At 58.5% G+C, this 26,383-nt stretch overlaps 1 protein-coding gene across 2 annotated transcripts in view; it reads right to left on the bottom strand.

Annotated features, from left to right (window-relative positions):
* Positions 1-26,383, bottom strand: part of DAGLA (diacylglycerol lipase alpha) — a 60,770-nt gene that overhangs the window by 20,000 nt on the left and 14,387 nt on the right. The window contains exons 1-7 of one of the 2 annotated variants that reach the window (XM_007526326.3): positions 8,878-9,157; positions 7,858-7,996; positions 7,552-7,763; positions 5,761-5,862; positions 4,964-5,102; positions 1,898-1,985; positions 136-270 (exon numbers count right to left, since the gene is read on the bottom strand). In XM_007526326.3, the coding sequence (XP_007526388.1) occupies positions 136-270; positions 1,898-1,985; positions 4,964-5,102; positions 5,761-5,862; positions 7,552-7,763; positions 7,858-7,952 (771 nt within the window). In that variant the 5' untranslated portion in view covers positions 7,953-7,996; positions 8,878-9,157. Of the gene's footprint in view, positions 1-135; positions 271-1,897; positions 1,986-4,963; positions 5,103-5,760; positions 5,863-7,551; positions 7,764-7,857; positions 7,997-8,877; positions 9,158-26,383 lie in introns of those variants that run through there. The other variant, XM_060176330.1, reaches the window with a different exon arrangement.

The raw sequence follows: 26,383 nt of genomic DNA, 5'->3' as shown, positions 1-26,383 counted from the left end.
AAGAAAGAAAGAAAGAAAGAGTCAAATGTGGCTCAGCCAGGGCCCTAGAAGGTGCAAGGAAGACATGAAGACTGGCCAATTGGGCCAGAGAGGAGGAGTGTGGGAAGAATGCCCGGAGATGGCAGGGGCACTTACCTCATCCAGCACGGCACTGCGCTTGGCCCTCTGCCGCTGGCGGAGCAGTACCAGGCCGGCGATGATGTCTGAGGGCACGATGTCCAGGTCCCGGAAGAACTCGGCGAAGAGGTAGGCAATCTCCGAGTAGGCATCCTGCCAGGTCCAGGGGCGGGAGGGGGCCCGAGGGGTCGGTGTGAATGCCCCAGGTGGGGCAGGGCTGTGGGGGTCCCCACAGCCACTGCCCACCTTTCGGCCCTCTGTCCATCCCTCTGTCCAACACGCTTCCTGTTTGTCCTCTGCCTGGTATCCCCAGCCTCCAGGCCAAACTCCTCTACTGCTTCCTCTCCCTACTTCCTGTTGTTGTGACCTTGAGGGGCCCACTGTGAGCTGGGGGGGGGGGTGTGGGCCTTCTTGACCCATGGCTCAGGACCCCAGGGTGCCCTGGGATAGGCCCAGTCACAGGCCTCCCTCTCTGGCTGCCCTGGCCTGGACTTCTTGATGCCAGATAAACCCGGCTGGGGCTCTGCTCAGCTCCTGGCTCATTGGGAAGCAGTGAGGCTGGACTCAGGAATATAGATACTGCCCTCCACATCCGGTGCTCTCAGGTCAGTGCTTGTGCCCAAGGGTCCTGGCTACACCAAGTGTGCCCTGGATGGATGCAGCCTCTCGGCCCACTGGCCTGATGGGGGTGGGAAACCATCCCCAGATATCACTGGCTGTCCTTAAGTGGGGACACTGGTCGAGTCCTTTCCTCCATCCTTGTTGGGGTGGGGAGAGGTGTCTTGGGCAGCCTGGCCTGCAGAATGAGGGGTGGTGGGTGCTGGGGAGACAGCATGATAATTTTTTTTTAAATTTTTATTTATTTTCCCTTTTGTTGCCCTTGTTTTTTTAATTGTTGTCATAGTTATTGTTGTTGTTATTATTGTTAGACAGGACAGAGAGAAATGGAGAGAGGAGGGGAAGACAGAGAGGGGGAGAGAAAGACAGACACCTGCAGACCTGCTTCACTGCTTGTGAAGTGACTCCTCTGCAGATGGGGAGCCAGGGGCTCGAACTGGGATCCTTATGCCGGGGTCCTTGCGCTTTGCACCACGTGCACTTAACCTACTGCGCTACTGCCCGACTCCCAGTAGCATGACAATTCTGCAAAATGACTCTCTTGCCCCTAGATCCCAAGGTCCCAGGTTTAATGCCCAGCACCAACCGGAAGCCAGAGCTGAGCAGAGCTCTGTTCTGTGTCTTTCTCACTGTATCTCCCTCATTAAAATAAATTAAAATGTTTAAGAAATAAAAAAACAAGGGTTGGGGAGATAGGACAGTGGTTCTGCAAAAAGACTCTCATGTCTCAGGCTTTGAGGTCTCAGGTTCAATCCCCAGCACCACCATAAGCCAGAGCTGGCCAGTGCTCTGGGAAAAATAAGAAAGAAAGAAAGAAAGAAAGAAAGAAAGAAAGAAAGAAAGAAAGAAAGAAAGAAAAGAAAAGAAAAGAAAAGAAAGAAAGGGAGGGGAGAGAGAGAAAGAAAAAACAAACGAACAAGGGTGCTGTTGAATGATGTCTGCTGGCTGGTCAAGATTGGGGGGCTCTCTCAGACCCTGAGTCCCTGCACCCCTCCACTGGGGTCATCCACATTGACCCTGCCTTCCTTCTGCAGCCCCCAGTCCTGACAAGACCCCTTGTGTCCCCCGCACCCACTGGAGGAGGGATAGTAAGTGACAGCCTCTGCCACCTGGCCCCTTCTCCCAGGCCTGCCCTGGGAGGGGGCGTTCCCCCAGGACTTACTGACTGTGAGTCCTTGGTCCGTGTGCAGCACAGGAACACTTTGAGCCTCCGTGACCAGCTGGTGGCCTGTCCTTCTTCCAAGCGGTGCCTGTGGGGGAACGGGGGGGGGGAAGGGGGGGCTGTTGGTATGTGTGAGGTCAGAGGTCAGAGGCTGGCTGGAGGCGCCAGGCCCAGACATGAGGAAATGGGGCAGCCTGTTCTCAGGACCCCAGCCTAGGCAGGGGCGTCTCAGGGAGAACAGGGCACAGCCAAAGTGTGTGTGTGTGTGGGGGGGGGGGGTCAGCAGCCTGGCTGGTGGCCAGGGGACATCCCTGCTGGCCTGAGAGGTCAGTGCTTGGCTGAAGGCAGGTCCTTGCTCCACGCCTTGGGCAGCCAGTACTAGCCTGCACTAGGGGTGGTCTCCAGAGCTGGGAGCCCAAAGTGGGGGGCTCCTCTGCATCCCAGGGGCCCCAAGGCTCAAGCAAAGCACCCCGAGATGGCAGCAGAGTATGGATGTTCCTCTCTGCTCTTGGGGGGGGGGCAGTCTGAGAGGTCAAACAAGACTGTAATCCCCAACTCCTGTGATCTGTCACCTTGGATCAACCCCTCTGAGGGGGCATTCAGGGGAGTCTGCATGGCGAGGCCTGAGCTGGCTGCCAGGAAGTTGGGGTGTCTGGGACATAAAGGTGACAGAGCCAGCAGTAGAGGCGGGTGCTTTGGGGCAGAGTGAGAATGAGCTGGCTTGCCCTTGAGCCTGAGGCGGGGGGTCAGGAGGTGAAGGCAGGAGTGTCCACCTCAAACACCCCATTCCCACTCCCAGTCATGGGACAGCACTCAGCAGTCATCAGCACTGACAGCTGGGTCCACCTTCTGTGCTCTGCCACTGAGGTCACTTGGTGTCCCCAACCCTGACTCCAGCAGCCAGCAAGCAAGCCACAAAGACAGAGAAGGTCACAGGGCTGCCTTGGGGACTCAGGAGAGGGGGTGGTGCAGGGGGTGTCACTCTGGACCTTTGGGCCTGATGGAGGGATGCCTGCTGGCTGACTCAACCCCAAGGGTACTGTCACACCTGGCAAAGAGAATTTCCTGGGGCAGGATGTTGCTTGTGTGGGGTAGGGGTAGGGTCGAGGGGGGGAGGGGAAGGGTCGGGTGGGAATTCTAGTACTGACTGTATTGCAGTACCGCCTGTGCCCACCAGGGAGCAGATGGCACCAAGCATCAGGTTAGGGTTTGGCCAGAGAGACCAATGAGGACATCTGGGATCAAGCCAGGGACAGGACCTGCAGTCTTGTTGTCCTGGGCTCGCTGGAGCAGACAGAGGGCCGGCATGGTGGCAGAGAGCCAAGGTCAAGGCTTTGGGGAGGGGCCCAGCCTCTCAAACTTTCTAATTCAAGCAGCCCCCAGCCCAGTTCCCTGAAAGGAAATGGGACTGAGGGTTCAGGTCACAGGTTCCAGAAACTAACACAGCCACAAGGCAGGGCTCCTGGGAAGTGGGTGCTGAAGGGCTGGGGGAGATAGTGCCATTGGCGGCATGACAGACGCTCACTCTTGAGACCCCAGAGGTCCCAGGCTCAAGCCTGAACTGAGCAGAGAGTTGTTTAAGAAAAAACAACAGCAGCAAACCATCTGTGGGGTTCAGAGCAGAGGGAGGGCTAGGGAGACCCCAGGAGGAGCCTACACTGGCCAAGTGACGGCGCCAAGGCTGAGGCAGGGCCCCCAAGAGTTTGGGTGACAACAGCAGGTTGGGTCGGGACCTCTTCCTGACTCCAAACTTTCTTTCTTTCTGCCTCCAGGGTTATTACTGGGCCTCAGTGCCTGCAGTACAAATCCCCAGCTCCTGGAGGCCATTTTTCCTATTTTTGTTGCCCTTGTTGTTATTGTTGTTGTTGCTGGATAGGGTAGAAAGAAATTGAGGGAGGAGGGGAAGACAGAGAGGGGGAGAGAAAGATCGACACCTGCTTCACTGCCTGTGAAGCGACCCCCCCTGCAGGTGGGGAGCCGAGGGCTCGAACTGGGATTTCTACGCCAGTCCTTGGACTTTGCGCCATATGCACTTAACCTGCTGCCCACTACTGCCCGGCTCCTCAAACTTTCTAATTCAAGAGAAAACTGCTCCCTCCCTACTGCAGCCAAGACCCAAGGGCTGTCCTGAGTCCCAGAGGCAATTAACCTGGAGTCTGAGAGGGGAGCTCTCATTTCAGGGTCCCAGGAGCCCAGAAACCAGGTCGTAGGGTGTGGGTGTGTGCTCGGTGTACAAAGTGGGACGGGGTGGGGCAGGGCGGGGTGGGGCGGGGCATGTGTGTGTGTGTGGGGAGGGTGAAGGGGGTGGGTGTGGGAGATGCACATGGAGAGAGAGAAGGTTATGGGCCCAAGCTCCCAGGTGTGGTGTTTGGGGCAGTAGACAAAAGGACCAGGCCAAGGCAGAGGGTTCAGTGTTCAAGGATGGGGTGGGGAGAGTTCCTGCTGGGGTTGGGGGCTGAGTATGGGGGACCCACTCTGCTCTTCAAATGACCCATATCTGGAGCAGGCCTCTGCCAGGCCTTAATGGACTCTTGGTGCTGGGCCTGTGCAGGGCAAAACCCCAATTTCCACCCACCCTGGAAGGTTCCCTCCACCCACTGCAATCCTTTGCTTTCAGTAACAGGAATGATCGAGACCCTGCCCAGACACCCACCATTGTTATCATGGCTCTCCCACTTCTTCAAAAAACACCACGGGGAACTCGCCCCCTCCAGGAAGCCTGCCTTGATTCACCCCGCCAGCCCCCACAGTCCTAGAGGCAGTCTGGGCTCAGTGGGTAAGAGTAAGAATCCCCAAAGCCACCCTGCCCGGGCAGGACCCAGGGCTCATCCTCCACATGCTATGCCCCTTCCCCTCCCCCCGACACGTCACAGATGGTCTCTATGCCTCAGTTTCCCTGCCTGCCTTCTGAGTGAGGATGGCTTGGTTTGGTCACAGCCCAGCCCTCTGTACCCACCAACCCTCTTTCACGAACCCCCCCTCCCTGCCACCACCTGACAGAGGGAGAAACAGAGGTGGGGGTGGGGCAGCTGTCTGGGGTGGGGGGCAGGGGTGCCGCCGACTGACCTCAGGTTATAGGTCCGGAGGTTGCGCTGCCTCCTCTTGGTGGCCCTCAGCTTGACAAAGGTGCGGCCCGTGGGGTCGAAGACGCAGAGGACGGTGATGCAGACGCTCAGGATCACCACCCAGTTGCACACAACCATTCCTGGGGCAGCGGCGAGGGGTCAGGGCGCGAGGGGCACCTCTCTGGCCCGTAGGCTCTACACCCCACGGTCTTGGGGGTCCCTGGCTGTCCCTGCCCTGCTGACTTCCACCCCTCCCACCCGAGGCTGTTTCTGCAGGGCGCTTCAGCTCCTTGCCCTTCCTGTAGTCTTTCCTCAGGTTGTCTTGGGGGGGGAGGTCCCCAACTGTTCCTGCTCTGCAGACTCCTGCTTTCTGGTTATTTTATTATTTCTTTATTTCTCTATTTCTTCCAGAGCACTGCTCAGTTCTGGTCTATGGTGGTGCAGGAGATTGAACCTGGGACTCTGGAGACTCAGGCATGGGAGTCTCTTTGCATAATCATTATGCTCTCTACCCCCAGCCCTCCCTGGTTATCAAAGACTTCTGTTCTTCCAGTTGTATTAGGGGTCCCTGGCTGTCTCTGCCTTGCAGACCCCCACCCACCAATATGCCGGGGTTACCCCCACATGCACCCCTGGGTTCTGTACATTTCCAGTAAGAGGCAGGGGGAACAGTTTGGCGGCCCTGAGCCCACCCAGCACCCAGACCCAGCCACCTGCCCTCAGGAGGATGCCCTAGCCATCGCCGCCCCCCAAGCCTTCCCATCACCCCTTGGGGAGTCCCCCAGGCAGGACACCCACCGAGGGTGACGTTCTTGGCCATGAGGTCGTTGCAGGAAGTGTAGTACTGTGTGAGCCACACAATGCCCACGATGGCGTAGATGAACTCGATCACCAGGATGGCTGCAGGGACAGCAGGGGACAGCGTGGGGGGGGGGGGCAGGGCCCTGGCTGAGGCTCTGCTTCCCAGGATGCCCGCCTGGAAGGGCCCCTCCCGCTGTGGGGCTCCAGCTGGTGGCGCCTCCAATCCCCCAGACCCCAGGACACGGTGTGTGCGCCACCCCCCCGATTCTGTGCTGTTATAAAGTGTTACCAGCCATCCTAGCTGAGGGCTCCTAGGTTCCCCAGCTCCTAGGAGGTGACTGGAAAGGGGGATGATACAGTGGCAGGTCCACATTGGTTCAAGATTTTGGAAGCAAGCCCTCCCCTCTTTCCCCAAACTGCAATCAGATGCCTCTTAGTAGAGGTCCCCAGTCCCTGCATTTCACCTTCTGAGGGAGAAGGGGGGCAGGGGATGTGTTCATTCCTGAAACCTTTTCCTGGATGGTTCTGGGCAGTTGCGGAAGGAGGGGGCAGGATGCCTGGCTCCACTGCTCAGGACAAAACAGATGGTAGGTTTTTTTTTTTTGGGGGGGGGTTCAATAGCCCCTGCATGAGCAGGGTAGCACTGGATATCCTAGCTCCACAGCAGTGCAGGGAATAGCTACCATCAGAGTTCAGTCTCAGAGTCCAGCTGACCCAGTTCCTGGTTCAGCTCAGACACCCTTACACTTTGCTGTGTGACCCCAGAAAAGACAAGGAGCCTCTCTGGGCCCCAGAGTCTACATCTGTGAACAGAGACAGTGACTGCTGCTCCCTGAGAAGGCAGGGAAGTGGGTTTGGCGTAGTTCTCCCACTTACAACTCCCCACCAAGACTGCCCTTGGAAAGCATGACACCTGGGTTCAGGAAGGAGAGCCTGGGCTGCCCCCCTCCCAATATGATTCAGGCCCTAGAGGGCTTCCTGGGAGGAGGAGGCATTAGGAGGCTTCCACAGCAGCTGGAAAAACTTCTGTGACCTAGAACCAGGGTGGGCAGACTTTCTGTAGCAGTTATTGGTTTGGCTTTACTTTCCTGGGGGCTGGGGGCTGGAGGGGGAGTTGAACCCTGGCCCTCAATCAAACACCCCAGCTCTCCACTCTACCAGAAAGCTACATCCTTGACCCCAGAGAGCAAATAACTTAAAAGACTGCAGCTTTGCTACCTTCTTCCAAGAGCAGCCAGAGACTCAGTGTCTGTGACTTACGTGTCCATAAAACTTTATTTCAAGGGCCAGGTGGTGGCACACTTGGTTGAACATACGCATTACAGTGCACAAGGACTCGGGTTCAAGCACTCGATCCCCACCTGCAGGGGGAAAGCTTCACGAGCGGTGAAACAGTGCTGCAAGAGACTCTCCCTTCCTCTCTCACTCTTTTAAATTTTTTACTTTTTATTATCTTTATTTATTGGATAGAGGCAGTCAGAAATTGAGAAGGGAGGAGGAGCTAGAAAGGAAGAGAGACAGAGCGATACCTGCAGCCCTGCTTCACCACTCTCAAAGCTTTCCCCCTGAAGGTAGAGGGATACAGGGGTTCTAATCCTGGTCCTTGCGCATTGTAACGTGTGAACTCAACCGGGTGCACCCCTCCCCAGCCCCTCTCCTCTCCCTCTCAACTTCTGTCTGTCTCTATCCAAAATAAGTTAATAAAAGTACTTAAAAAAAAACTTTATTTCAGCGGGCCTAGTGGAGGGCTGGGCCTGGAGGCGGTGGGGGATGGGGCGGGGCCCTTACCCAGGCGCACGTAGAGCACGTACTGCATAGACTCGCGGGGCTCGGTGTAGAGGATGCCCCCGCGCATGCTCAGCCAGATGATGGCCATCTCGGCGATCATACAGCTGAGCAGGATGCCCAGGTAGCCGCGGCCGTGGTCCACCAGGTTGAGCGAGCAGGCCTCGTGGGGGCTGTAGACCAGGCCGAAGAGCACCACGGAGAGGATCACGAACCTGGGGAGTGCATGGGGGCGGGGGCCAGGGGGGTAAGCAAGGGGCAGCCCAGCTGGTTTTGGCCACCCGGAGGGAGGGTGGGACCCTGACTCACCAGGTGGTGTGCAGGAGGAAGAGGAAGACGGCGGGCAGGACGAGGTCATCGCTGCCCACAGACCAGCGGCGCCGGAACACCACGATCCCGGGCATGGCTGGTGGCTCCTCGTGGGCTCAGCGGGGCTGGTGCGCACCTCCTGGGAGGGAAAGAGAGAGAGAAAGAACACAGGGTCCCCTGGTCGAGGCTTCTCCATGGGGAGCCGGTCCCCTCTGCCCCCGGCAGGTCATGTCCTGTCCCATCCACCCCTGTGGCCTTCATGAAGGAGCTGAGCCAGACTGGCCCTGGCTTGATTAAAACCAGGGTTTGACCTTGTCTCCCCTGCATGGAGTTGGGGAGCTCCCAGAGTACCCCTTCATATACACACACAGACACACACATACACACAGAGGCGGGGGGGGGGGGGAGAGGCTGTCCTCAGAGAGACAGGATGCACAGTTTTAGGGTGTGGGTGGGGGCTGACCCCCATAGGCAGGGTGAGGGGAGACCGGAGACCTGGGGGGAGCTGCAGGGCTGGCAAAGGTCGCAGTGGAGGCTCTTCCCCTACAGCCAGAGTCCCTCAATTTGGAGCCTGAGGTCTCCTGCCTCTTGCTTTGCTGGGATACATACAGTAAGTGAGCTTTGAGTCTCTGTCCCCTGGTATTCTGCCTGGCTATACCCCTTGGTAGGACAGAGAGTGCTGAGATGGGGGGACTGGGGGTGTGGGGGCATCCAGGCTCCTGCTCAGGGGCCAGCTAGATAGCCCAGCCCTCCACACACCCCCTGGCCATGTAGCCTTCACTCTCCAAAGTAGCTGATCACCACAGAGCTCAGGGAAGAGCACCCAGGAACTCAGGAATGGGGTGGGGGGAGAGAGGGCTCCCCACTGTTTAGTGACCTAGGGGAGGAGGTCAGGCATGCAGGCCTGGAGGCTCCAAGGGGCTGGGGGTCCCAGGAGACTCCTGTGGGGGTTCCTACTGGGAATCGTGCAGGGACCCCCCTGCTGTAGACTGGGGGGGGACCCAGGCAGGCAGAGCTTACATGGCACCTGGGCTGGGGACCATCGGCTGGTCCTGGCTCCCTGGTAACGGCTCCGGGGGGCGCCCGAGTCTTCCTTGGACACCCACGGCACTGGGGCTGGCAGCTGCGGGCGTGAGGCTGGGGGTGCGGCCCCAGGGTCCAGCCCGGCTTCCTGCTGCCCTTGCTCCATGGGGTGGGGGAGCCCCCCGGCTAGGCTGCTCCTGGCGGGCATGGGGGAGAACCCGCCAGGGTCGTGCCTCCTCCCCCTACCCTCAGGAAGTGACATCATCGGGTGCTTGAGGAGGAGTCGGAGCCGAGATTCTGGGAAGCAGCAAGGGACTTGGATGGGGAGTGGGGAGCCAGAGCCTGGGGGTGGGAGGCTCAGGGGTGGCCAGTGGGACAGACCACCTGGCTAGGGTTTGAAAGGCTGGGGGTGTGGGGGGAGGCAGGGCTGGGGTGGGACAGTGAAGCCCAAGCCCCTTTCACCCCAAGGGGCAGCCTGGGGGTTAGGTGGGGGATGGGGTGCAGTGTAGGGTTCCCCTGCAGGAAGAGAAGGGCCAGGGAAGTCCAAGTGGGTGTGACCAGTAGAGGGGGGAAAGGAGAGAAGGGGAGGGAGGGAGAGAGGAGGACAGGGGAAGCCCCCGCCCCTCCAGCTGCCAGGAACACCTGTCTCAGGTCTGCCCGCCCCTCAGGAGGGCCCTGCCCTGCCTTGGGAAGGCTGTCCTCCCTCACCCCTCCCTTGGAGTCTAGGGTGGCTGGAGCCTCTTCTACCTGCCTGCCTGTACCAGTCACCCAGTCCCCAGGATTCCCAAGGCTGCAGAGTCAGGGAGAAGTGGGTTGAGCCTAGTGTGCTCTGCTCTGGTGCCACTGTGCCTCAGTTTCCCTGCTCAGTGCAGCAGTGACGCTCCCCTGCAGGGATCCTGGCCAGTGTGACTGGGGGCTGGGGCATGGAGACCCACAGATCCACCAGCTGGGTATCCACAGGTCATGTACAGGGCCAGGGTGCAAGACTGGGCTGCACGGTGGGGGATGGGCCACATGTCTAGGGGCTGCCGCTTTTCGCTTTTCGGGGCCTGAAAGACGGCCTTTTTCCAGAGACCCCAGTGCTGAACAATGTGGGTCTGTTCCCTGCTGGGTGAGAGAGGCAGGGGAGGGCAGGGACCATTTCCTGCTGGGTAGTGCTCAAGGCTCCCCAGGTTCCCTGGGGCACAGAGCAGAGGGTGCTCTCTGAGAGGGGAGAGGATATTAAGATACCCCTCATTACCCAGAACCAGGTCACTGTGGGGGCTCCCCAAGCCTGGGGAGGACTCCAGACCTAGCAGGCAGAAATGGGGTGCCAGGAACCTCTCACAGAGATAGGGTGACTTCAGTGGCCTGAGGGGACCCCCCTCTCTCATGCCCACCCACGAGACTCCATCTCCTTGCTCATGATTCAGACACTTGGGTTAAATAGTAACCACTCTGGGAGTTCCTCTTTCTACAAATGCAAAATTTTTATTTAAAAAAAAAGTATCATGTTCCAGTTCCCCAACTTTCCAAGTCTTTCCCAAGCTCCCTGGGGTCTTCAGAGAGAAAGCCAAAGCCTCTCAGGTTAGTAGCTAAAGGTCTTGGCAAACTGTGCATCCTGGGATGGTATCTTGCCCTCTCTGAGCCCAGAAGCAGGAAGACACTCCTCAGTTTCCCAAGTGGAGGGAAACAGACCCAGCCCAGCCCAGCACTTGCCTTCAGCTAGTGGCTTCCTCCCTGTGTGTGTGGGGGAGCAGGGGTAGTGGTGGTTCCTGGCCCTGGGTGTACTGCCCCACCCTCCCACCCCCCCAAAAAAAAAAAAACTTGTTCTCTAAAAATACCTTATTGAACAGTTTCCTACTCAGCTCACCCCACTCCTCTGCCAGGCTGACTCCTACTCATCTTTTCCGGGTCAGTTAAGAGTTGCCTCCTCTGAGCCTGCCCTGACAACCCACCCTTCCTGGGCCTCATGCCCCAGCACCCCACCCCTTGGTAAAGTAGAGCCCAGTGCCTAAGGGTAGGGTGGTGCTGTTCAAGCGCAGGCCGCAGAGCATGCCCCCCCACCATTCACACAGCTCAGACCCAGGACCTCTGAGTGCCCCGAGCCCCCAGACCACAGCTCCACTGTCAGGGGCTGGGCCCAGACCCTTCTCTGCAGGCACTATCATCCCCTTTTGGGAAATGGTTCAGCCCAATCTCCCCCACCCCCACCCCAGCACGCTGACCTTGCCTCTGGTCATCTTAGCCAGTCAGGGCTCTGGTGTGTCTATAGTGGGGGGGGGGAGAATGTAACACCCCAGAAAGCTGGACTGTAGGGAGGTTGGGGGGTTTGGCATAGGACAGACTGCATGAGTGACTCCACTCCGAATAGCTGTGGGGGACCTGGCAGGATGGCCATGTTTGACCCAGCTGAGACCCAAGGGCTGAGCTGAGCAGACAGTTGCCCCACTGGGCCTGCCCTCCAGATGGCTAGCTGGGCACAGCAGTCAGAGCAGGTCTGCCATGGGGCCTGGGGGGGGGAGTTACTACGTCAGCTCCAACTCATGGAGTGCCTGTAAGGCCTCCTAGCTGCTCAGGCATCTGGGGATGGAGCGGAGCCTAGAGGTAGGGCTGGGGGTCCATGGGGTGTCAGTTTAGCATCTCCTGTGTCCCAGGGTCCTGGACTGACCACCTCCCTTCCTCTCAGTAGTGAGGCAAGTGACAATTCTGGAGAAAAAAAAAAAAAAAGGGTTGCGGCACAGTCCCGCCTCTGTCCTGCCTGGCTGTGTGACCTTGGACAAGGCTCTTAACCTCTCTGTGCCTTGTTCCTAACCTGGGGCTAAGAGGAGTAAGCTGACTCTGAATGGAGACTTGTTCAGACCACAGCACTGACCTGGTGTAAGTGCTCAGCACACCGATCATAGGAAAGTGGGGTTCATAGAATCTCCCCAACACCTCTGGGGGTGGGTGGTTGAGCAGGCAGGAGGCCTCTCACACCTCGTGTAGGAGCATCAGGGCTAGAAGGAGCCTCAGAAAAAGTCCGAGACCCCCTATTATGGATGGGGAGAAGCCAAGCTTGTGAACACAAAACCATCATCAGGCCCAGCGTCGGAAGAGGGCTCATTTCGGCTCTGTAGGGGCTCTGTGCCCTCTGTGGCCATGGGGACACCAGTTCCTATGAAGAACAGATTCCCCACAGGAAGGACAGGGGTCTGGCAATGGAAGGTGCTAGAACAGGGGTGAGGGGGGTGGCAGACACGGCTGCCTGCTAAGCCCTCGGGGTCCATCAGACCTATTTCTGTGATGGGTGCTGGGGCTGCTCTGGTCCTGAGGGGTGCAGCTGACTTGGGGAGACTGCAGGTACTGAGGTTGGGGCCCAGGCAGCCTGCAGACCATGTGGAGAATTTACAGAGATGCGTTCTCATGGAGACCAGTTCACCAGTGGCCACCCTGTCCCCATCCCCTGTGCTCAAGGTCAAGTCCAGTTATTCCCCTGCTCAGCTGCATGGACAGCTGGACAATATACATGCTGGCTCATGAGGTCACGTGAGTGAGCGTGGGGCTGGAGTACGGCCACACCTAGTCCCCAGACCACATGCAGTTCCAGGGAAACTGGGTGGGTGGGGGAAGAAGGTCAGTCCACCTGTACGTTGGGGACCCCGGGGGTTGCCATCATTAGCAGCCTACTGCATCTCGACCCTTCGCTAGTGCAGACTTGTTTCCCGGGAGGTGGCCCAGTGGATGGAGTGCTGGACCCTGCCTGGCATCGCACGCACCAGAATGATGCTCAGGTTTCTTTTTGGCCTCATAAATCAACGCGTAAGGAATTAAACAAAGAAATGAAAGACCAGGTGCACACTCACTTGTCCTCTTAGCCGCTCTGAGGTTGGTACTGCTGCTACCTCCAAGTGACAGACAAGGTAGGGGACTCTCCAGGGTCACATATCCTAGCACATGGGCTTCAGGCTTGTGTGTGTGTTCACGTGTGTGCGCGCACGGACTCTCTGGGTCAGCAGGAATCAACCCAGGCCCCCCCCCCCACATGATGCTACTACGTGGCCTTCCTGGCCCAGTTTTCCTGCTCTGTGTCCTTAGAGAAACAGAGACACGCAGTCCTGCTCCACCATCCATGCGGCAAGCTAGCTCACCTGGACAGTGCGTTGCTTTGTCCTGGGCACAACCCAGGTTTGAGCACGGCCCCCACTGCACTGGGGGGGGGGGAGCTTGATGCTATGGTCTCTTTCCCTCTGTTTCTCTATCTCTGTCTCTGTCAGCAGAGCCCCAGTGACTGCAGTAACAACAATAATAATAATAACCATGGAGCTGCCCTGGCACTGCCCAGAATGCTGGTGCCTGTAGCCTCATGTAGGGTAAAGCATGTGCTCTACCCACTGGGCCACCTCTTGGGGCCCCCTAGATGGATCTGACGGGCAGGAGGGGGATGCAGCAAATGTCTGTTTTGGAACCCAAGGGCTGGCTTCAAATGGGCCCTGTGTGGGGAAGCAATGGAAGCCAGGGGCATGGACAGAGTTCCCGGGGACTTCACTCTGGACTCGTGGTCACACCCACTCCCTCCCACCACCAGCAAGTAGAGGACAAACACCCTCACACATCCTACACCCCTGCACCCCTCAGGGCTGCCTCTCTGAGGCATGGGGAGGTGGAGAGGGGGTAGCAAAGGAGCATGGTGTGTGTGTGTGGGGGGGGGGTGCCATCAGCCCGTGACTGGAAGAGTGTTACCTGCCAGGGGCCAGGAAGCTGTTGCTTTTCACATGTCAGTGGTGCCCAGCCTGGCTGGGGACAGGGCAGGATGGGGGTGAGACCATGTCCCTTCTGTAGGAGGGGTCAGGCCACCACACATCTCCCCTCCACCGCCCCCCCAGGGCGGCAGCCTGACAAATGGATCTGAGGAGGTGCCCCCAATCTGGTGATGCAGATGAGGCACAGTGCCAGGAAATGACCATGGGGGCCAAGTCGTCAGGCTGGAGTGGTGTCTGCGGCCATCACATCCCACAGGGACCATCCCTGAGGCTGGGTACATAGTTTGGGGACAGGAACAGGGACAAGGAAGAGGATCACCTTGGACATCCTAGAACAGGCCCAGAAATGGTCCAGACCATCCCTGTGACCTTTCAATCAAAGGCCCCACAGAGCACTTAGCAGGTGCCACACGACGTCACCTCCCCTAACAGAGCCTTCAGAACTATCTCCAGTCCAGCTCCCCCTCCACTGAAGTGATGTCACTTGCTTGGGGTCACTGGGCTGGCCAGCCAGGCCCCTCTAGAGGAGCCTCTCAGGGCGGCATTTATCTCCGGGACTCTGGCTTCTGGTTCTCACGCTAATTATTTCCCACTTGGCTAAAAGGAGCCCAATTCGCCATCTGCCACTAGCCCTGTCCCTGACACCAGCCAACTCAGGAATCAATGGAGGCCTTTGCTTCCCTGCTGGCCTCTCCCGGAGGGGAGATCATTGCAGAAACACCCCCCCCCAACCCGGTAGCCAGGCTGGACCCTCCCTCACACAGACACCTCCTGCTGGGGGCCTCTTCTTTGGGGGCTTAACCCCGGGATGGGCTCTGTCATGGCCCAGCAAATCTGCTTCCCATTGAGAAGGCCGTTTCTGCCTTCTTCTTTGGAAACTATTTTTCTGGCTGGTGCTGGTACCCAGCTGAGGCCACTCAGGATGACCAAGGTCAGGTTGTTGGTCTCCTTCCGCTTGTGGGAGGGAGACCCCTGCCCTGTGCTTCTCTGCCAGTTCCAGGGTCTCCTTCTCTCCTTGCCCTTCACCCCCAGAACCCACCCTCTCTGCACTGCCCTCCCTGAAGGCCCCTGCCACCGCTTTCCCAGGTAGGACCCATGGCCACACCACCCAGTGGGCACCGATGGGTGCTGGCCCCACTCTGCAGGTGAGGCGAAGTAAGAGCAGGAGCTAGCTCCCTGTCCACCTGAGGAGATGAGAGGAGGGGGAGCTGGAGGCAGAGGGCCTCCCCAAGCCGCCACCCTGAAGCCCACCAGGCTAGCTTCACAGAGGAGGCAACTACAGCCCAGGGAGGAAGCAGGAGTTGGAAGCACTTAGCACACAGAGCACTAGTACCTCTGTTTATTCACTTTCCTTCCTTCCCTCCCTCCCTCCTGCTCCAGGCTCCAACCTCTACCCTCCTCCCTACATGCCCTGCTCTCTCCCTGGAGTGCTGGCTGACCTCATCTGGGCAGGCCTGGGGGCATCTCTGAGGAGCCCCCTGCTCCCCCCAGCTCAGCTCCAGGGGTCCTGACTCGGGTTTGCAGAGAGCCCAGGCTGGCGAGGGTGTCAGTTGGCCCTGTGCGGACCCCTTGCTGGGACCCCTCCCCAAATCTATCAGTGAGGCTGCCAGCTCCAGCCTGGCTCTGGGACTCCACTCCCCTTCCCCTAGGCTGCCACAGAGGCCCCCCAAGGAGGCCGCTAATGAGGCTGCTAAGCGGACACACCTCTCCTGCCACCTCCCCTCCCACAAACCCCAGTCTCCATGGGGGGGCTGTCAGCTGGGTCTCACGGTTCCCCCAGCTGCATCAGATTGGGGCAGTGCTCCCAGATTCTAGAAGGGGGACCACACGGGGCCATCCCCACAGGTGGCTCATCCAGGGCACCAGCCTGCACCCGGTTATTGGGTTTCATGCCACCTGTTCTGCAGGCATCTGGGCCGTGTGCAGGTATCAAGTGACCCCGCCTTGTAACGTGAGCTGGGGGGGGGGCACAGCTCCTGGGTGTCACCAGCAGGGCCAGAGCCCCGTCCCTTCCCCATGGAGGGTAGGCAGAGGTGGCACTTGGACATGGGCCCAGACCCCCTCCCTCTGAGGCCAGTGAGGAGCTGCCAGGGCTCTTCAAAGTAGGGACCCCCTCAACCACCATGGAAGAGGGGAAGTGGTTCCAGCAGGTTGCAGCAGTTTAGCAGTTTTGAGCTTGCTTGCTTCTTTCTTTCTTTCTTTCTTTCTTTCTTTCTTTCTTTCTTTCTTTCTTTGCAATCTTGTATTTGAATGGAAGAAACTTAGTGCTTGAAAGCATTTGAGCAGGGGGTTTGGTGGTAGCAGCGGGTTAAGTGCACACAGCACGAAGCTCAAGGACCAGCGCAAGGATCCCAGTTCGAGCCCCCAGCTCCCGACCTGCAGGTGGGTCGCTTCATGATAGGTGAAGCAGGTCTGCAGGTGTTTATATCCCTCTTCCCCTCCTCTCTCCATTTCTCTCTGTTATATCTGACAACAATGACATCAATAATAATAATAACCACAATAATAATAATAACGATAAGACAACAAGGGCAACAAAAGGGGGGGAAATAGCCTCCAGGAGCAGCGGATTCATAGTGCAGGCACCGAGCCCCAGCAATAACCCTGGAGGCAAAAAAAAAAAAAAAAAGCATTTGAGCAAGTGGCTGGGCAGTGTGTCGCACCTGGTTGAGTGCACATGTTACCATGCGAAGGTCCTGGGTTTGAGCCCCTACTCCCTACCTACAGGGGGGGAAGTTCCACAAGCAGTGAAGCAGGCCTGCAGGTGTCTATCACTCTCCCTCTCTATCTCCCCACCCCTCTCAATTTCTCTCTGTCCTATCCAATAAAATAGGAAGAAAAACAAAAAGGAAAAAAATGGCCACTGGGAGAGGTGGGTCTGTAGTGCCTACACCAAGCTCCAGAGATAACCCTGGAGGCGAAACATTTGAGCAACTGGAAGATATGGTGGCAGAGTAGTGGAGCACAGGCCTTGCAAACGTGAAGCCCTGAGTTCAATCCCCATCTGCACACCTGCCAGAGTGAGGCTCTGGTTCATATTTTCTCTTGTGAGGCAACAAACAAAAACTAAATGGGTCTTGGGGGTGGGGGGAGTGGGTTGGGGGGGAGTGCTTTAAGACAGTTCAGCTGGTAGAGCTGGTTGGGACTTGCATGCCTACGTCTCTGGGTTCTATCCCCTGGGCCATGGGCCCTTCTTCCTCTTTTTCCCTCTCCCCTCCTATGAAGTAGAATAAATCTTGATTAGAAAAAGAAAAATAGCAGTCTGGGAGGTGGCACAGTGGATAAAGCATCGGACTCTCGGACATAAGGTTCTAGGTTCAACCCCTGGAAGGGAATGTTCCAGAGTGATGCCCCCTCTCTCCTCCAACCTCTCTTGTTCATTAATAAAATTTTAAAAAATTATTGAAAAGTTAAAGTCTGAGAGGCACCGGGCAGGATGAGGGTCCCTCTGACCTCAAGGGTCAGAGTTCCACTTGCTGGGGGCAGGCAGGCAAAGAGAAAGAGCTCTGGGGTTGCAGGTGGGAGGCCCGGCTAGTTTGGCCATCACACGTCTGCTGGCCTGAGCCATGAGGGCTAAAGGAGCCACTGGCAGCACTGACCCTGCCGTGTGGCCCCCCTTCAGCTCCATCCTGTCCTTTCTGCTGCTTCTCCCCACCTCCCCCGCCCGACATTCTGTGGGGACCTGGAACAGAGTGAGGGCCACTGCATCATCTCTGTAACAAGGCCAGCGGTGACAGCACTGTCCCCTGGGGCTGCGGTGAGGACAGAGTGAGTGGGGGTTGTGTAGGGCGGCAGCTCACACAGACAGATGCACAGCCTGCAGCTTCCATGACATCCATCCCACCCCAGATGCTCTTAAGGCTCCTAACCGCCCTTTCACTCAGACCGAAATCCATTCGTTGTCAACCCCAATGGCCACTGCTGTCCCTTAGTTCTCCCCATCACAAGGACCCCTGAGCCCCCTGCGTCCTCCCCACTGCTGCAACTCCAGCTGATTATGGAACCCTCAGCCTCGCCTATTCCTTTCCAGCCAGGGGGATGGGCTGGAAATGTGTGTGTGTGTGGGGGGGCTGGGCACTCTCTGCCTGCTCATGCTGGCAGGGATCTGCTCTGTGTCCACTCTGTCCGTGTGGGTCACACTGAGATCAGAGCACCCTGCTAGTGTCACCTAGCCTCCCCCCCCCCCCACCACCAGAGTTGCTCCAAGGTGTGGCGGCAGGAAGCTCTGCTTTGCTTTCCTTGGGCTGGGTCGCCCCTAGTACCCCCCCCCACTGTTTCTCAGGGGCACAGCAGGGAGTTAAGGCATTTGGCAGCCTTGTCTAGTCCCTCCTCATAGTGCCTGTGGCCCTGCTAACTGCCTGCTGCCAGGAGGGCTCACCTCCAGAGCTGCCAGCACTGCAGAGTGTGAATGGGGCCCTGGGTAGCTCAGGCCCAGCTGCTGGGCACAGGCCAGGCTCCTGCCTGGCACCTGAGTGGCACCTTGGCTCCTCAAGGCCCAGAAAGGCTGGCAAGGGGTGGTCAATGCTACTTCCTCACAGTCTCCCCTACCCCCACCCCACCCCTCCGGACCCAGAAGGCTGTGGAGGGGGGGCAGCCTGCATCAAATTTCCCACTGACTCTCCGCCCTGGGTGGCCAGCACTGACAGCTATAAATACTGCCACAGCCTCTGCTGCCTCTGGATGCTGAGGGAGGTGACCTAAATCAGGGCTGGGGCCTCCTGGGGCCAGACAGAGGCTGCCTGCCTGGATGTGCCCACCCCCACTACCAGCAGGAACGGGGAGCCCCGGCCCGGCAGCCCTATCTCCCAGTCCTGGCAGGCCTACTGGGGAGACCCCTGCCTGGCCTGGCCTGGGCAAGGACCCCTGAACTGTTGGCCTTCCCAGCCCTGTGGGCCCTCAGTGTCTCCCGTGGTCCTCTTCACCCCAAAACTTCCCAGGATGAGGCCCCTTGCATCAAGCTTGAGATGGAATGGGATGGGGTCCACACCACTGACCGAAAGGGGACAGTGGACAGTGAGACAGAGGTGCTGTTGGAGTGGGGGGAGACCGACGGGGTCCAAAAGTCATCACATCTGTTGGGTAACTGTGAGGCTCCTCACAATTACCTGACATCTCCCCCTTTCTTTTTATCAGGAATGTGGGGTGCTTTGTGAGGCTCCTCACAATTACCCGACACACATCCATATGCCTCTTTCCACAGCAAGGACAAATAGCTGTGCTCTGTTTCAGCGCCCCCCCCCCCACACACACACACCTTGGTCCTGGAGCAAAGGCAGGAGGAGGGGGCAGTAGGCCCCACCCACTGTGAAGGGGGCTTCTGGGGGGAGGAGGGAAAGTGTCTCTAAGGGTCCATAACTGCTCCCAGCATGTCCACTCGTATTTAGAAACAGTCCCCTCTGCAGCCTGCAGCCTTGTGCCCCCACAACACCCCCAGCAATCCTTCCACATGTGCCCGCCTTCACTAGTCCTCTCTGGGAGTGGGGGTGCCTGGGTGTTGGCCATCCATTCTGACTGGGTCGAGTCAAGTCACCCTGGGGGCTCTAAGCAAGGCCCGAGAGACACAGTGCCCAGAACCCAGCGGCCCCCCACCCCCCCATTTGCTCAGACACTGGGCTCCCCTTCCCCCAGAATGTCTCCCCTGCAGGGAACCCATACACAGGCGCTGTGGTGACTAGCATGGGCCAGGCAGCACCAGGCTTGTCCACCTCATTCATGCAGAGAGAGTTTCTGGAAGGGGCACAAGGAGATTTGCCTGAAGTCATACAGGGTGGCAGTGCGGAACCAGACCGCTGTGGGTGGGGCCTGTTCCACCCCAGAGTGTGTGCCACCCAGGCTCAGGCTGCCCCCAGGACTAGGGGTGGGTTGGGGGGGGGGAGGTGGAGGGAGTGTGAGCAAGGGTCCCACCACCAGGCTGTTGTCAGTGAGAACAAAACGGAGCATGTGGGGAAAATGACTTCTCTTTTTAAGTTATCAAACTTTTTTTTTTTTTTTTTGCCTCCACGGTTATTGCTGGGGCTCAGTGCCTGCACCACGAATCCACTGCTCCTGGAGACCATTTTTTTCCCTTTTTTTTGTTGCCCTTGTTTTTATCCTTGTTGTGGTTATTATTATTGTTGTCACTGATGATGTTGTTGGATAGGACAGAGAGAAATGAAGAGAGGAGGGGAAGACAGAGAGGGGGAGAGACATAGACACCTGCAGACCTGCCTCACCGCTTGTGAATTGACACCCCTGCAGGTGGGGAGTGGGGCTCAAACAAGGTTCCTGACGCCGTCCTTGTGCTTCATGCCACATGTGCTTACTCCGCTGCGCTACTACTGGACCCCCAAGTTATCAAACTTTTTAAAAATTATTATTTATCAGATAGAACAAAGAGGGGAGTGGGGAGCCAGGGAGAGAGACAGAAAGACACCTGCAGACAGACCTGCTTCACCACTTGTGAAGCCATGTACATACCCCACCCCCCATAGGTGGGGGACCAGGGTTCAAACCCAGGGCCTTGAGCATAGTAACGTGTACACTCAACTGGGTATGCCACCACCAGCCCCTCCCCCCTTTTAAAAACCATTTATTTCCTTCATGGGGCAAAAAGCACTGAACATGAGAAAGAGAGAGAGAGAGAGAAGAGACAGAGTACCACTTCAGCACATGCAGAGCCGGGGATCCAAGTAGGGTCCTCAGGCCTGCCAGTCCTGCTCTATCTACCCAGTGAGCCATTTCCCCAGGCTGCTACTATCTGCCCCCCTCCCCTGTAGAAGTAGGATTAAGGCAGGAGCCTAGCCCCAACCCCAACTTCCTTTGCAGAGAAGGGGTGGGCAGAGACTAGATGTTCCCCATTTTCATTCAATATCCCCAGAATGCTCATTCTCCAAAGCTCTCCACCTGCTGGCTCAGGGAGGCACCCCCCCTCACCCCCCTCACCAATGGCTCAGAAATGCTGATGACATCACCTTCAGCCTTGGCTGGGGGGGGAGGGGGGCTCGAGGGGTGAGGACTAGGCCCCTATGCCCTAGCACGCCAAGGGCACCTGGTGTGTCCAGTCAGCCGGGACTAAGTTCAAACCCCACTGCCAGCAAGTTCCCTGAGCTTAGCCTGGGCGCCGTCTAGCCAGCTTCCAGACCATGACTGGACAAGAACAGGGCGGGATCCCCACCACCTCCCTCCCCAGGACCCTGAGCTGTGCTCTGCCACCCGAGGGTAGTGAGGAGGACAAGGAGGTGAGGGTGGCAGCTTCTGGGGGACAGTCCCCCAGCACTGCCAGCAGAGGCAGGCCCTCCTCTCTGCTCTTGGCCCTCTGAGAAGACTCCTGAGCCGGTGTCTGGGAAATGCTCCCAGTGACTCCAGGAGCCCCAGCCACAGGGACTGAGGTGAGGAGGGATGAATTATTCCCATGTTAGCACTTCTGGGCACCCGAGGTGGGAGTCAGCTCAGTCACTTTGTAGATAATATGCAAGTCCCAGGCACCAGAGCCCCGATTCTTTTAAGGGGAGGCCAGCAGATGACAGTGGCAAGACTGGCTGAAGTGTTAAGAGTGAGTCTCCCACTTGCAAACAGGGTGTTACTGTTGGCTCTGGGGGGTTCCTGGCACTGGGCTAGCAGATGCCCTGAGCATCAGTGATCTGATTGCTGCTGGCAGAGCAGGCAGGAGGAGAGTCCTGGGGATGGGGCTGTGGGCACTGTCTCCCACCTGTAGACTTGCTTAACCCCAGATCGGCACCTAGTGTGGACCAGCAGCAGGAGAGAGGGCTGTGGGACCCAGGGCTACAAGCTGCAGACCTCAAATACCAACCCGACCTGCTTTCCCCTCAGCCCTGTGCCCCACAGCCAAGAGCTAAGGCTAAGGCCCCAAGAGCCACCACGGGAGTGACCAGGCCCCCTCTCGTAGCTGAGCACCCTGGAAGGCTGTCCCCACTCCTGCATGGCCCCTCTGTCCCGGCTGCCCATAGAGGGCAGGCCACAGCCCCCAATCACAGAACTGGAGTTCTTCTAGGAAGTGGGGCCAGTACAGGCCTAGGGGGGAGGACTGTCCAGAGAAAGGGGTCCATCTCCCCTGGGAAGCCAGGGCTGGTGGCCTGAAGGTGTCTCCTCCTCCCCCATCTGCACACGCCCTTGCCCTGGGCTCCAGACCAGGCAAGAGGCCTGGGGGGGGGGGAGCAGAAGTCAGGGCCTGGGGCTGATTCATCAGGGAAGGAGAGGAGGGCGGGGCGCCCGCAGGCCAGGCGGCTCCTGCTTCCTGCCCAGCTGGGCTGTGCACTATTCAGGCTGTGGCCAGTCACACAAAAGTGCCTTTGATGGCGCCCTCACCCCACGCCTCGGGCCTGCGCCTGGGCACCAGAGCTCTGGGTTCCCCTCCTGCCTGTGGCTGAGTGTCCCTCAGCTGCCGCCACCGCTGCCCTGGCATGTCAGGCATGCTGGCCCTGCGTGGCAAGGTCACACGCTATGCTGGGCGCCCACCCCCTTGGGCCTGCCACCTTGCCGGCTATGTGGAAAAGCTGGCAGGTCAGAAGCAGGGGACCCCTGGCTGCCCCCTCCCGGCCCCACTCCTGTTCCTGGAGGGCAGATCCTTGGGTAAACAGTGAGCCAGGTGTCAGCAGCAGAACTGCCAAGCGGGGCTGGGAAAAGCAAACACAGGCTGTGGCTCGGGGGCCCCAGGTGAGCAACAAGGGGAATGCCCTGGCCCCCCTTTCCTGCCCCAGAGTCCTAGTGTGAAGGCAGAGGGTAGGCCTGGAGAGCTGGAGGACAAGCCATGAAGACTGTCCTTAGGACACTGAAATGGGCCCAGCCCTGTGTGAGGACACAGCACAGAGCTCGGCACACACAGAGCCTTGGCACATGGATGCTCCTCCCAGCACCACATGCCTGTGGGGTGAGCTGAGGCAGGTCACCCCATGGAGGGTGGCTCTGGGAAAGTGGGAGCACTATAGCCTCTGAGCACATACTCCATCCACTGCTCTGTGATTCCCTGGTCTCAGCCCCCCGTGGGGAGAGATTTCTGACCTGTGGCTGCTGGGACAACCAGGAAAGGATGGTTCAATTTTGCCCCATCAGCAAAGCAACTCCACCACTTGAGGCTATTCCACCAGCAGAAGCTACTCCACCAACAAGAGCTATTCTACCAGCAGAAGCCAATCCACCAACCAGAGCTATTCTACCAACAGAAGCTACTCTACCACCTGGGGCTATTCCACCAGCAGAAGCTACTCCACCAACAAGGGCTATTCCACCAGCGGAAGCTACTCTATCAGCTAGGGTGATGCCATAAGCAAGGACTACTCCCCCAGTTGGGGCTGCTCCATCAGCAGAAGCTACTCTACAACCTGGGGCTATTCCACTAGCAGAAGCTACTCTACCTGCAGGAGCTATCCCACCAGCAGGGGCTGCTCTACTAGTAGGGGATACTCCACCAGCAAGAGCTAATCCATCAGTTGGGGCTATTCAACCAGCTGGGGCTACTCCACCAGCAAGAGCTATTCCACCAGTGGGGGCTGCTTCACCAGTAGGGTCTATTCCATAAGATGACCCTATGAGACTAAGAGACTCAGAGAGCCTGGGGGGAGGGAGCAGAGTTTCCTCTCCCTTGGAAATTGCCCGCGCCATAGCCAGAGGTGGCTGGGAGGTCAGGGATGGCAGGCTGGCCTCCCATCCCTACAAGTAGACACCCAAGTTACCCAGAGGGGGAGCGCAGGGAAGGGAAGTGGGGCCGGAAGCGCAGGGAAGGGAATTGTAGCTGCCATCTGCTGCCAGCAAGATGCTCGGAGAACATGCGCTCCCGGCTCCCAGGTCTCCCAGCCAACTCCAGGCGGGTGGGCCGCCCCTGTGCAGATGGGAGCTGGTGGCTCAGCCAGGCCCAGGGTGCCAGGACCCCCGCCCACCCACTTGAGTCCCCCTGCTGCCCCTGATTGACCCCCCTGAACTCCAAGGGATGTCAGCCCAGGACACCAGCTGCAAGGCCCCATCAGGCGAGGGCCCAGGACCCCTCGTCATAGGCCCACAGGGAAGTAGCAGCTGAGTGAGGGCCCACCTGCCCGAGAAAGCACCGTGTCAGCCCATGGCCCTGGGAAGAGGGAGGAGAAGTCAGAGCCCCCAGTAGGGATCCCTGGCCTGTTCCCCACTACAGAGGTCCCTGGCCACACCAAGGGCCACAGGACAACTCAGGGGCCCTTCTTTGTCCTCCAGAGCTGAAAACACAGCGCAGTGGAGCAGAAGGAAGCTTCCAGGCCACTGAGTCCCACGTGGGCCTGTCAGAAGAGGACTGAGTAGGTATGGACCCAGCCCTGAAGCAGGTCACTGTGTCAGCCATAGGGTGGGGCAGGGACCCATTCTCCAGGGGACCCCTTTGTCTTTGATTTTTTTTTTAATTTTTTTTAAAAATTTTTTAAATATTTATTTTATTTATTTATTTCCCTTTTGTTGCCCTTGTTGTTTTATTGTTGTAGTTATTATTGTTGTTGTCGTTGTTGGATAGGACAGAGAGAAATGGAGAGAGGAGGGGAAGACAGAGAGGGGGAGAGAAAGACAGACACCTGCAGACCTGCTTCACCGCCTGTGAAGTGACTCCCCTGCAGGTGGGGAGCCGGGGTTCGAACCGGGATCCTTATGCCGGTCCTTGTGCTTTGCGCCACCTGCGCTTAACCTGCTGCGCTACAGCCCGACTCCCTGATTTTTTTTTTTATTGTCACCAGGGTTATCAGTGGGGCTTGGTGCCAGCAACTACTAATCCACTGCTCTAAGTTGTCATTTTCTCCTCTTTTTTCCTTTCTACTTTATTTGATAGGACAGAGAGAATTTGAGAGAGGCAAGAGAGACAGAGAGGGAGAGAGACAACTGCAGACCTGCTTCACTGCTCCTGAAGCATCTACCCTATAGGTGGGGAGAGGGGACTAGAACCTGGGTCCTTGCGCATGATCACACGTGCACTCAACTGAGTGTGCCACTGCCCACCATCTGCCCTCCTTGTCCTTTACGGAGTCATAGTGCTGCCAGCCCAGCCTTGAGGGTCCACCCCAGCTGGAGTCTGACTCCCCTAGTCCCCACCCCCAGGCTCCCAGGCTAGGGCCAGTGGTGTGCTGAGTCAGCTGAGGGGGGGTGGTGGATACAGTCCTGCCCCAGGAATGCCCCAGGAAGCCCACTGGCAGCTGGCACCTGTCATAGAAGTTATCACCTATCTTGCCAGCCCAGGTGAAGCTCCTCAAAGGTCACAGTTCTGGGGTTCTGGGGTCACACATTCTGGGATCCTTTGGCTGCAGCCTAGCCCTTGGGGAGGCCCTGGGATGCTGAGAGCCTCCTGGGGGCCCTGGGGTGGGACAGGGCAGAGTCCCTCCTGTCATGCAGAACTGTACATCCCATCCCGCCAGCTCTCAGCTCCTCTTCCCCTCCCAGACTCTGCTGGCCGCCCCCACAGCCCTGCTCGCACGCCACCGCGCTCCACATTTCTGTCTGCTCAGCCCTCCCCCAACCCCCCCCCCACACACACACACACACGCCAGCACTGCAACACCTCCACAGGCTGCCTGCTCTGCCAGCTGGGGCTGGGGACGCTGGGGATGCTGGGGACACGATCCAGGGCCACTGGGGGGAGGGGTGGAAGCACTACCAGAGGCGAGTGGAGTCTTCCAGGGGAAGCCTGGGGGTCTATGCCTTCCTCCAGAACCCCCCCTTCCTGCCCTCCCCATTTCCTCTCTCTTACTTTTCCCCCACGGGGTCAGGTCACTCTGTCTGTCTGCACCCCAGGACAGCAGAGTCTGCGGAGCCAGGGAATCAATGACTCCTCTATTCTCTCCCCTCTTCTGCTGGGGGGTAGGGTGGAAAGGCTCTGCACCCCTGGGGTGGGTGCGGGGGGCCTGTGCTCAGGACCCCAGGCCTCACTGCCTGGGTGGGGTCTGGATCAGGGTGAGAGAAGGCGGATGGGAGGGGGTGCTGGGCAGAAGGAGGGGGTGAGCACTTGTGGGGGTCCTGAACCCCTCCATGATCCCCCTGCTCACTCCCCACCCCATCCCAGGCTCCCTCCTGCAAGCTGCGGCCTGCATCCCCCCCCCCCCACACCTTCTTGGCACCCCCTCCTCGAGGCTGAGGCTCAGCCAGGCCAGGCTGACTCAGCCAGGGAAATCCCGGTTCCGCAGCCACCGCTGGGTGACAGTTCCGCTGACACCTACGAAGTGGGGCGCCCGGCACCCCCATCTCAGCAGAGAGTGAGAGGAACACCCCAGCTCTCCCACTGCCATCTCCTGCTCCCTGAGAGAGGAGCCTAGCAGCAGGGAAGCCACTATGGTAGGGGTGGGGTGGGGCTCTCATCCTCGGGTCAACTAGGCAGGAAGTGGGGGAAGGGCCACCCCAGCCCCTGACAGCTCCTGCTCTGTGCCCGTCACCCTGGGCACCCTGCCTCCCAGGGCCTTGCTGGACACCTATCTCCTTCCTCTGACTCCAGTGCCCCATCATGCACCCCAATATGGGCAGGCTCAGCAATAGGCTGAGCAGGAGAGAAGGCCTGGGAAGGGACAAAGGGGACAGGCGCCAACCCACCCCCTGCAGGGTATCCTGTCTCTCAAGGGACATGGCCAGGCCCCCAGAAACCCACCAGATCGCTTGGCATTAGCTGGGCAGGGGCAGGGAAGGGGGCCTGCGGGTGAGTGGGTGGGATCCAACTTCTATCTGCCCAGTGTCCCCTAGCTGAAGGCCAGGCACCCCACTACTCCCACCCAGTCTCACATCTTCCAGATGTGGGTGAGGAGAGGGGAAGGGAGTTTTCAAGTACCCACATGAAGTTTTCAAGTAGTCCACATGGG

Source organism: Erinaceus europaeus, chromosome 17 (genome assembly GCF_950295315.1).
Source record: "Erinaceus europaeus chromosome 17, mEriEur2.1, whole genome shotgun sequence".
Lineage (NCBI taxonomy): Eukaryota > Metazoa > Chordata > Mammalia > Eulipotyphla > Erinaceidae > Erinaceus > Erinaceus europaeus.
This window is presented reverse-complemented; position numbering and strand designations above follow the sequence as displayed.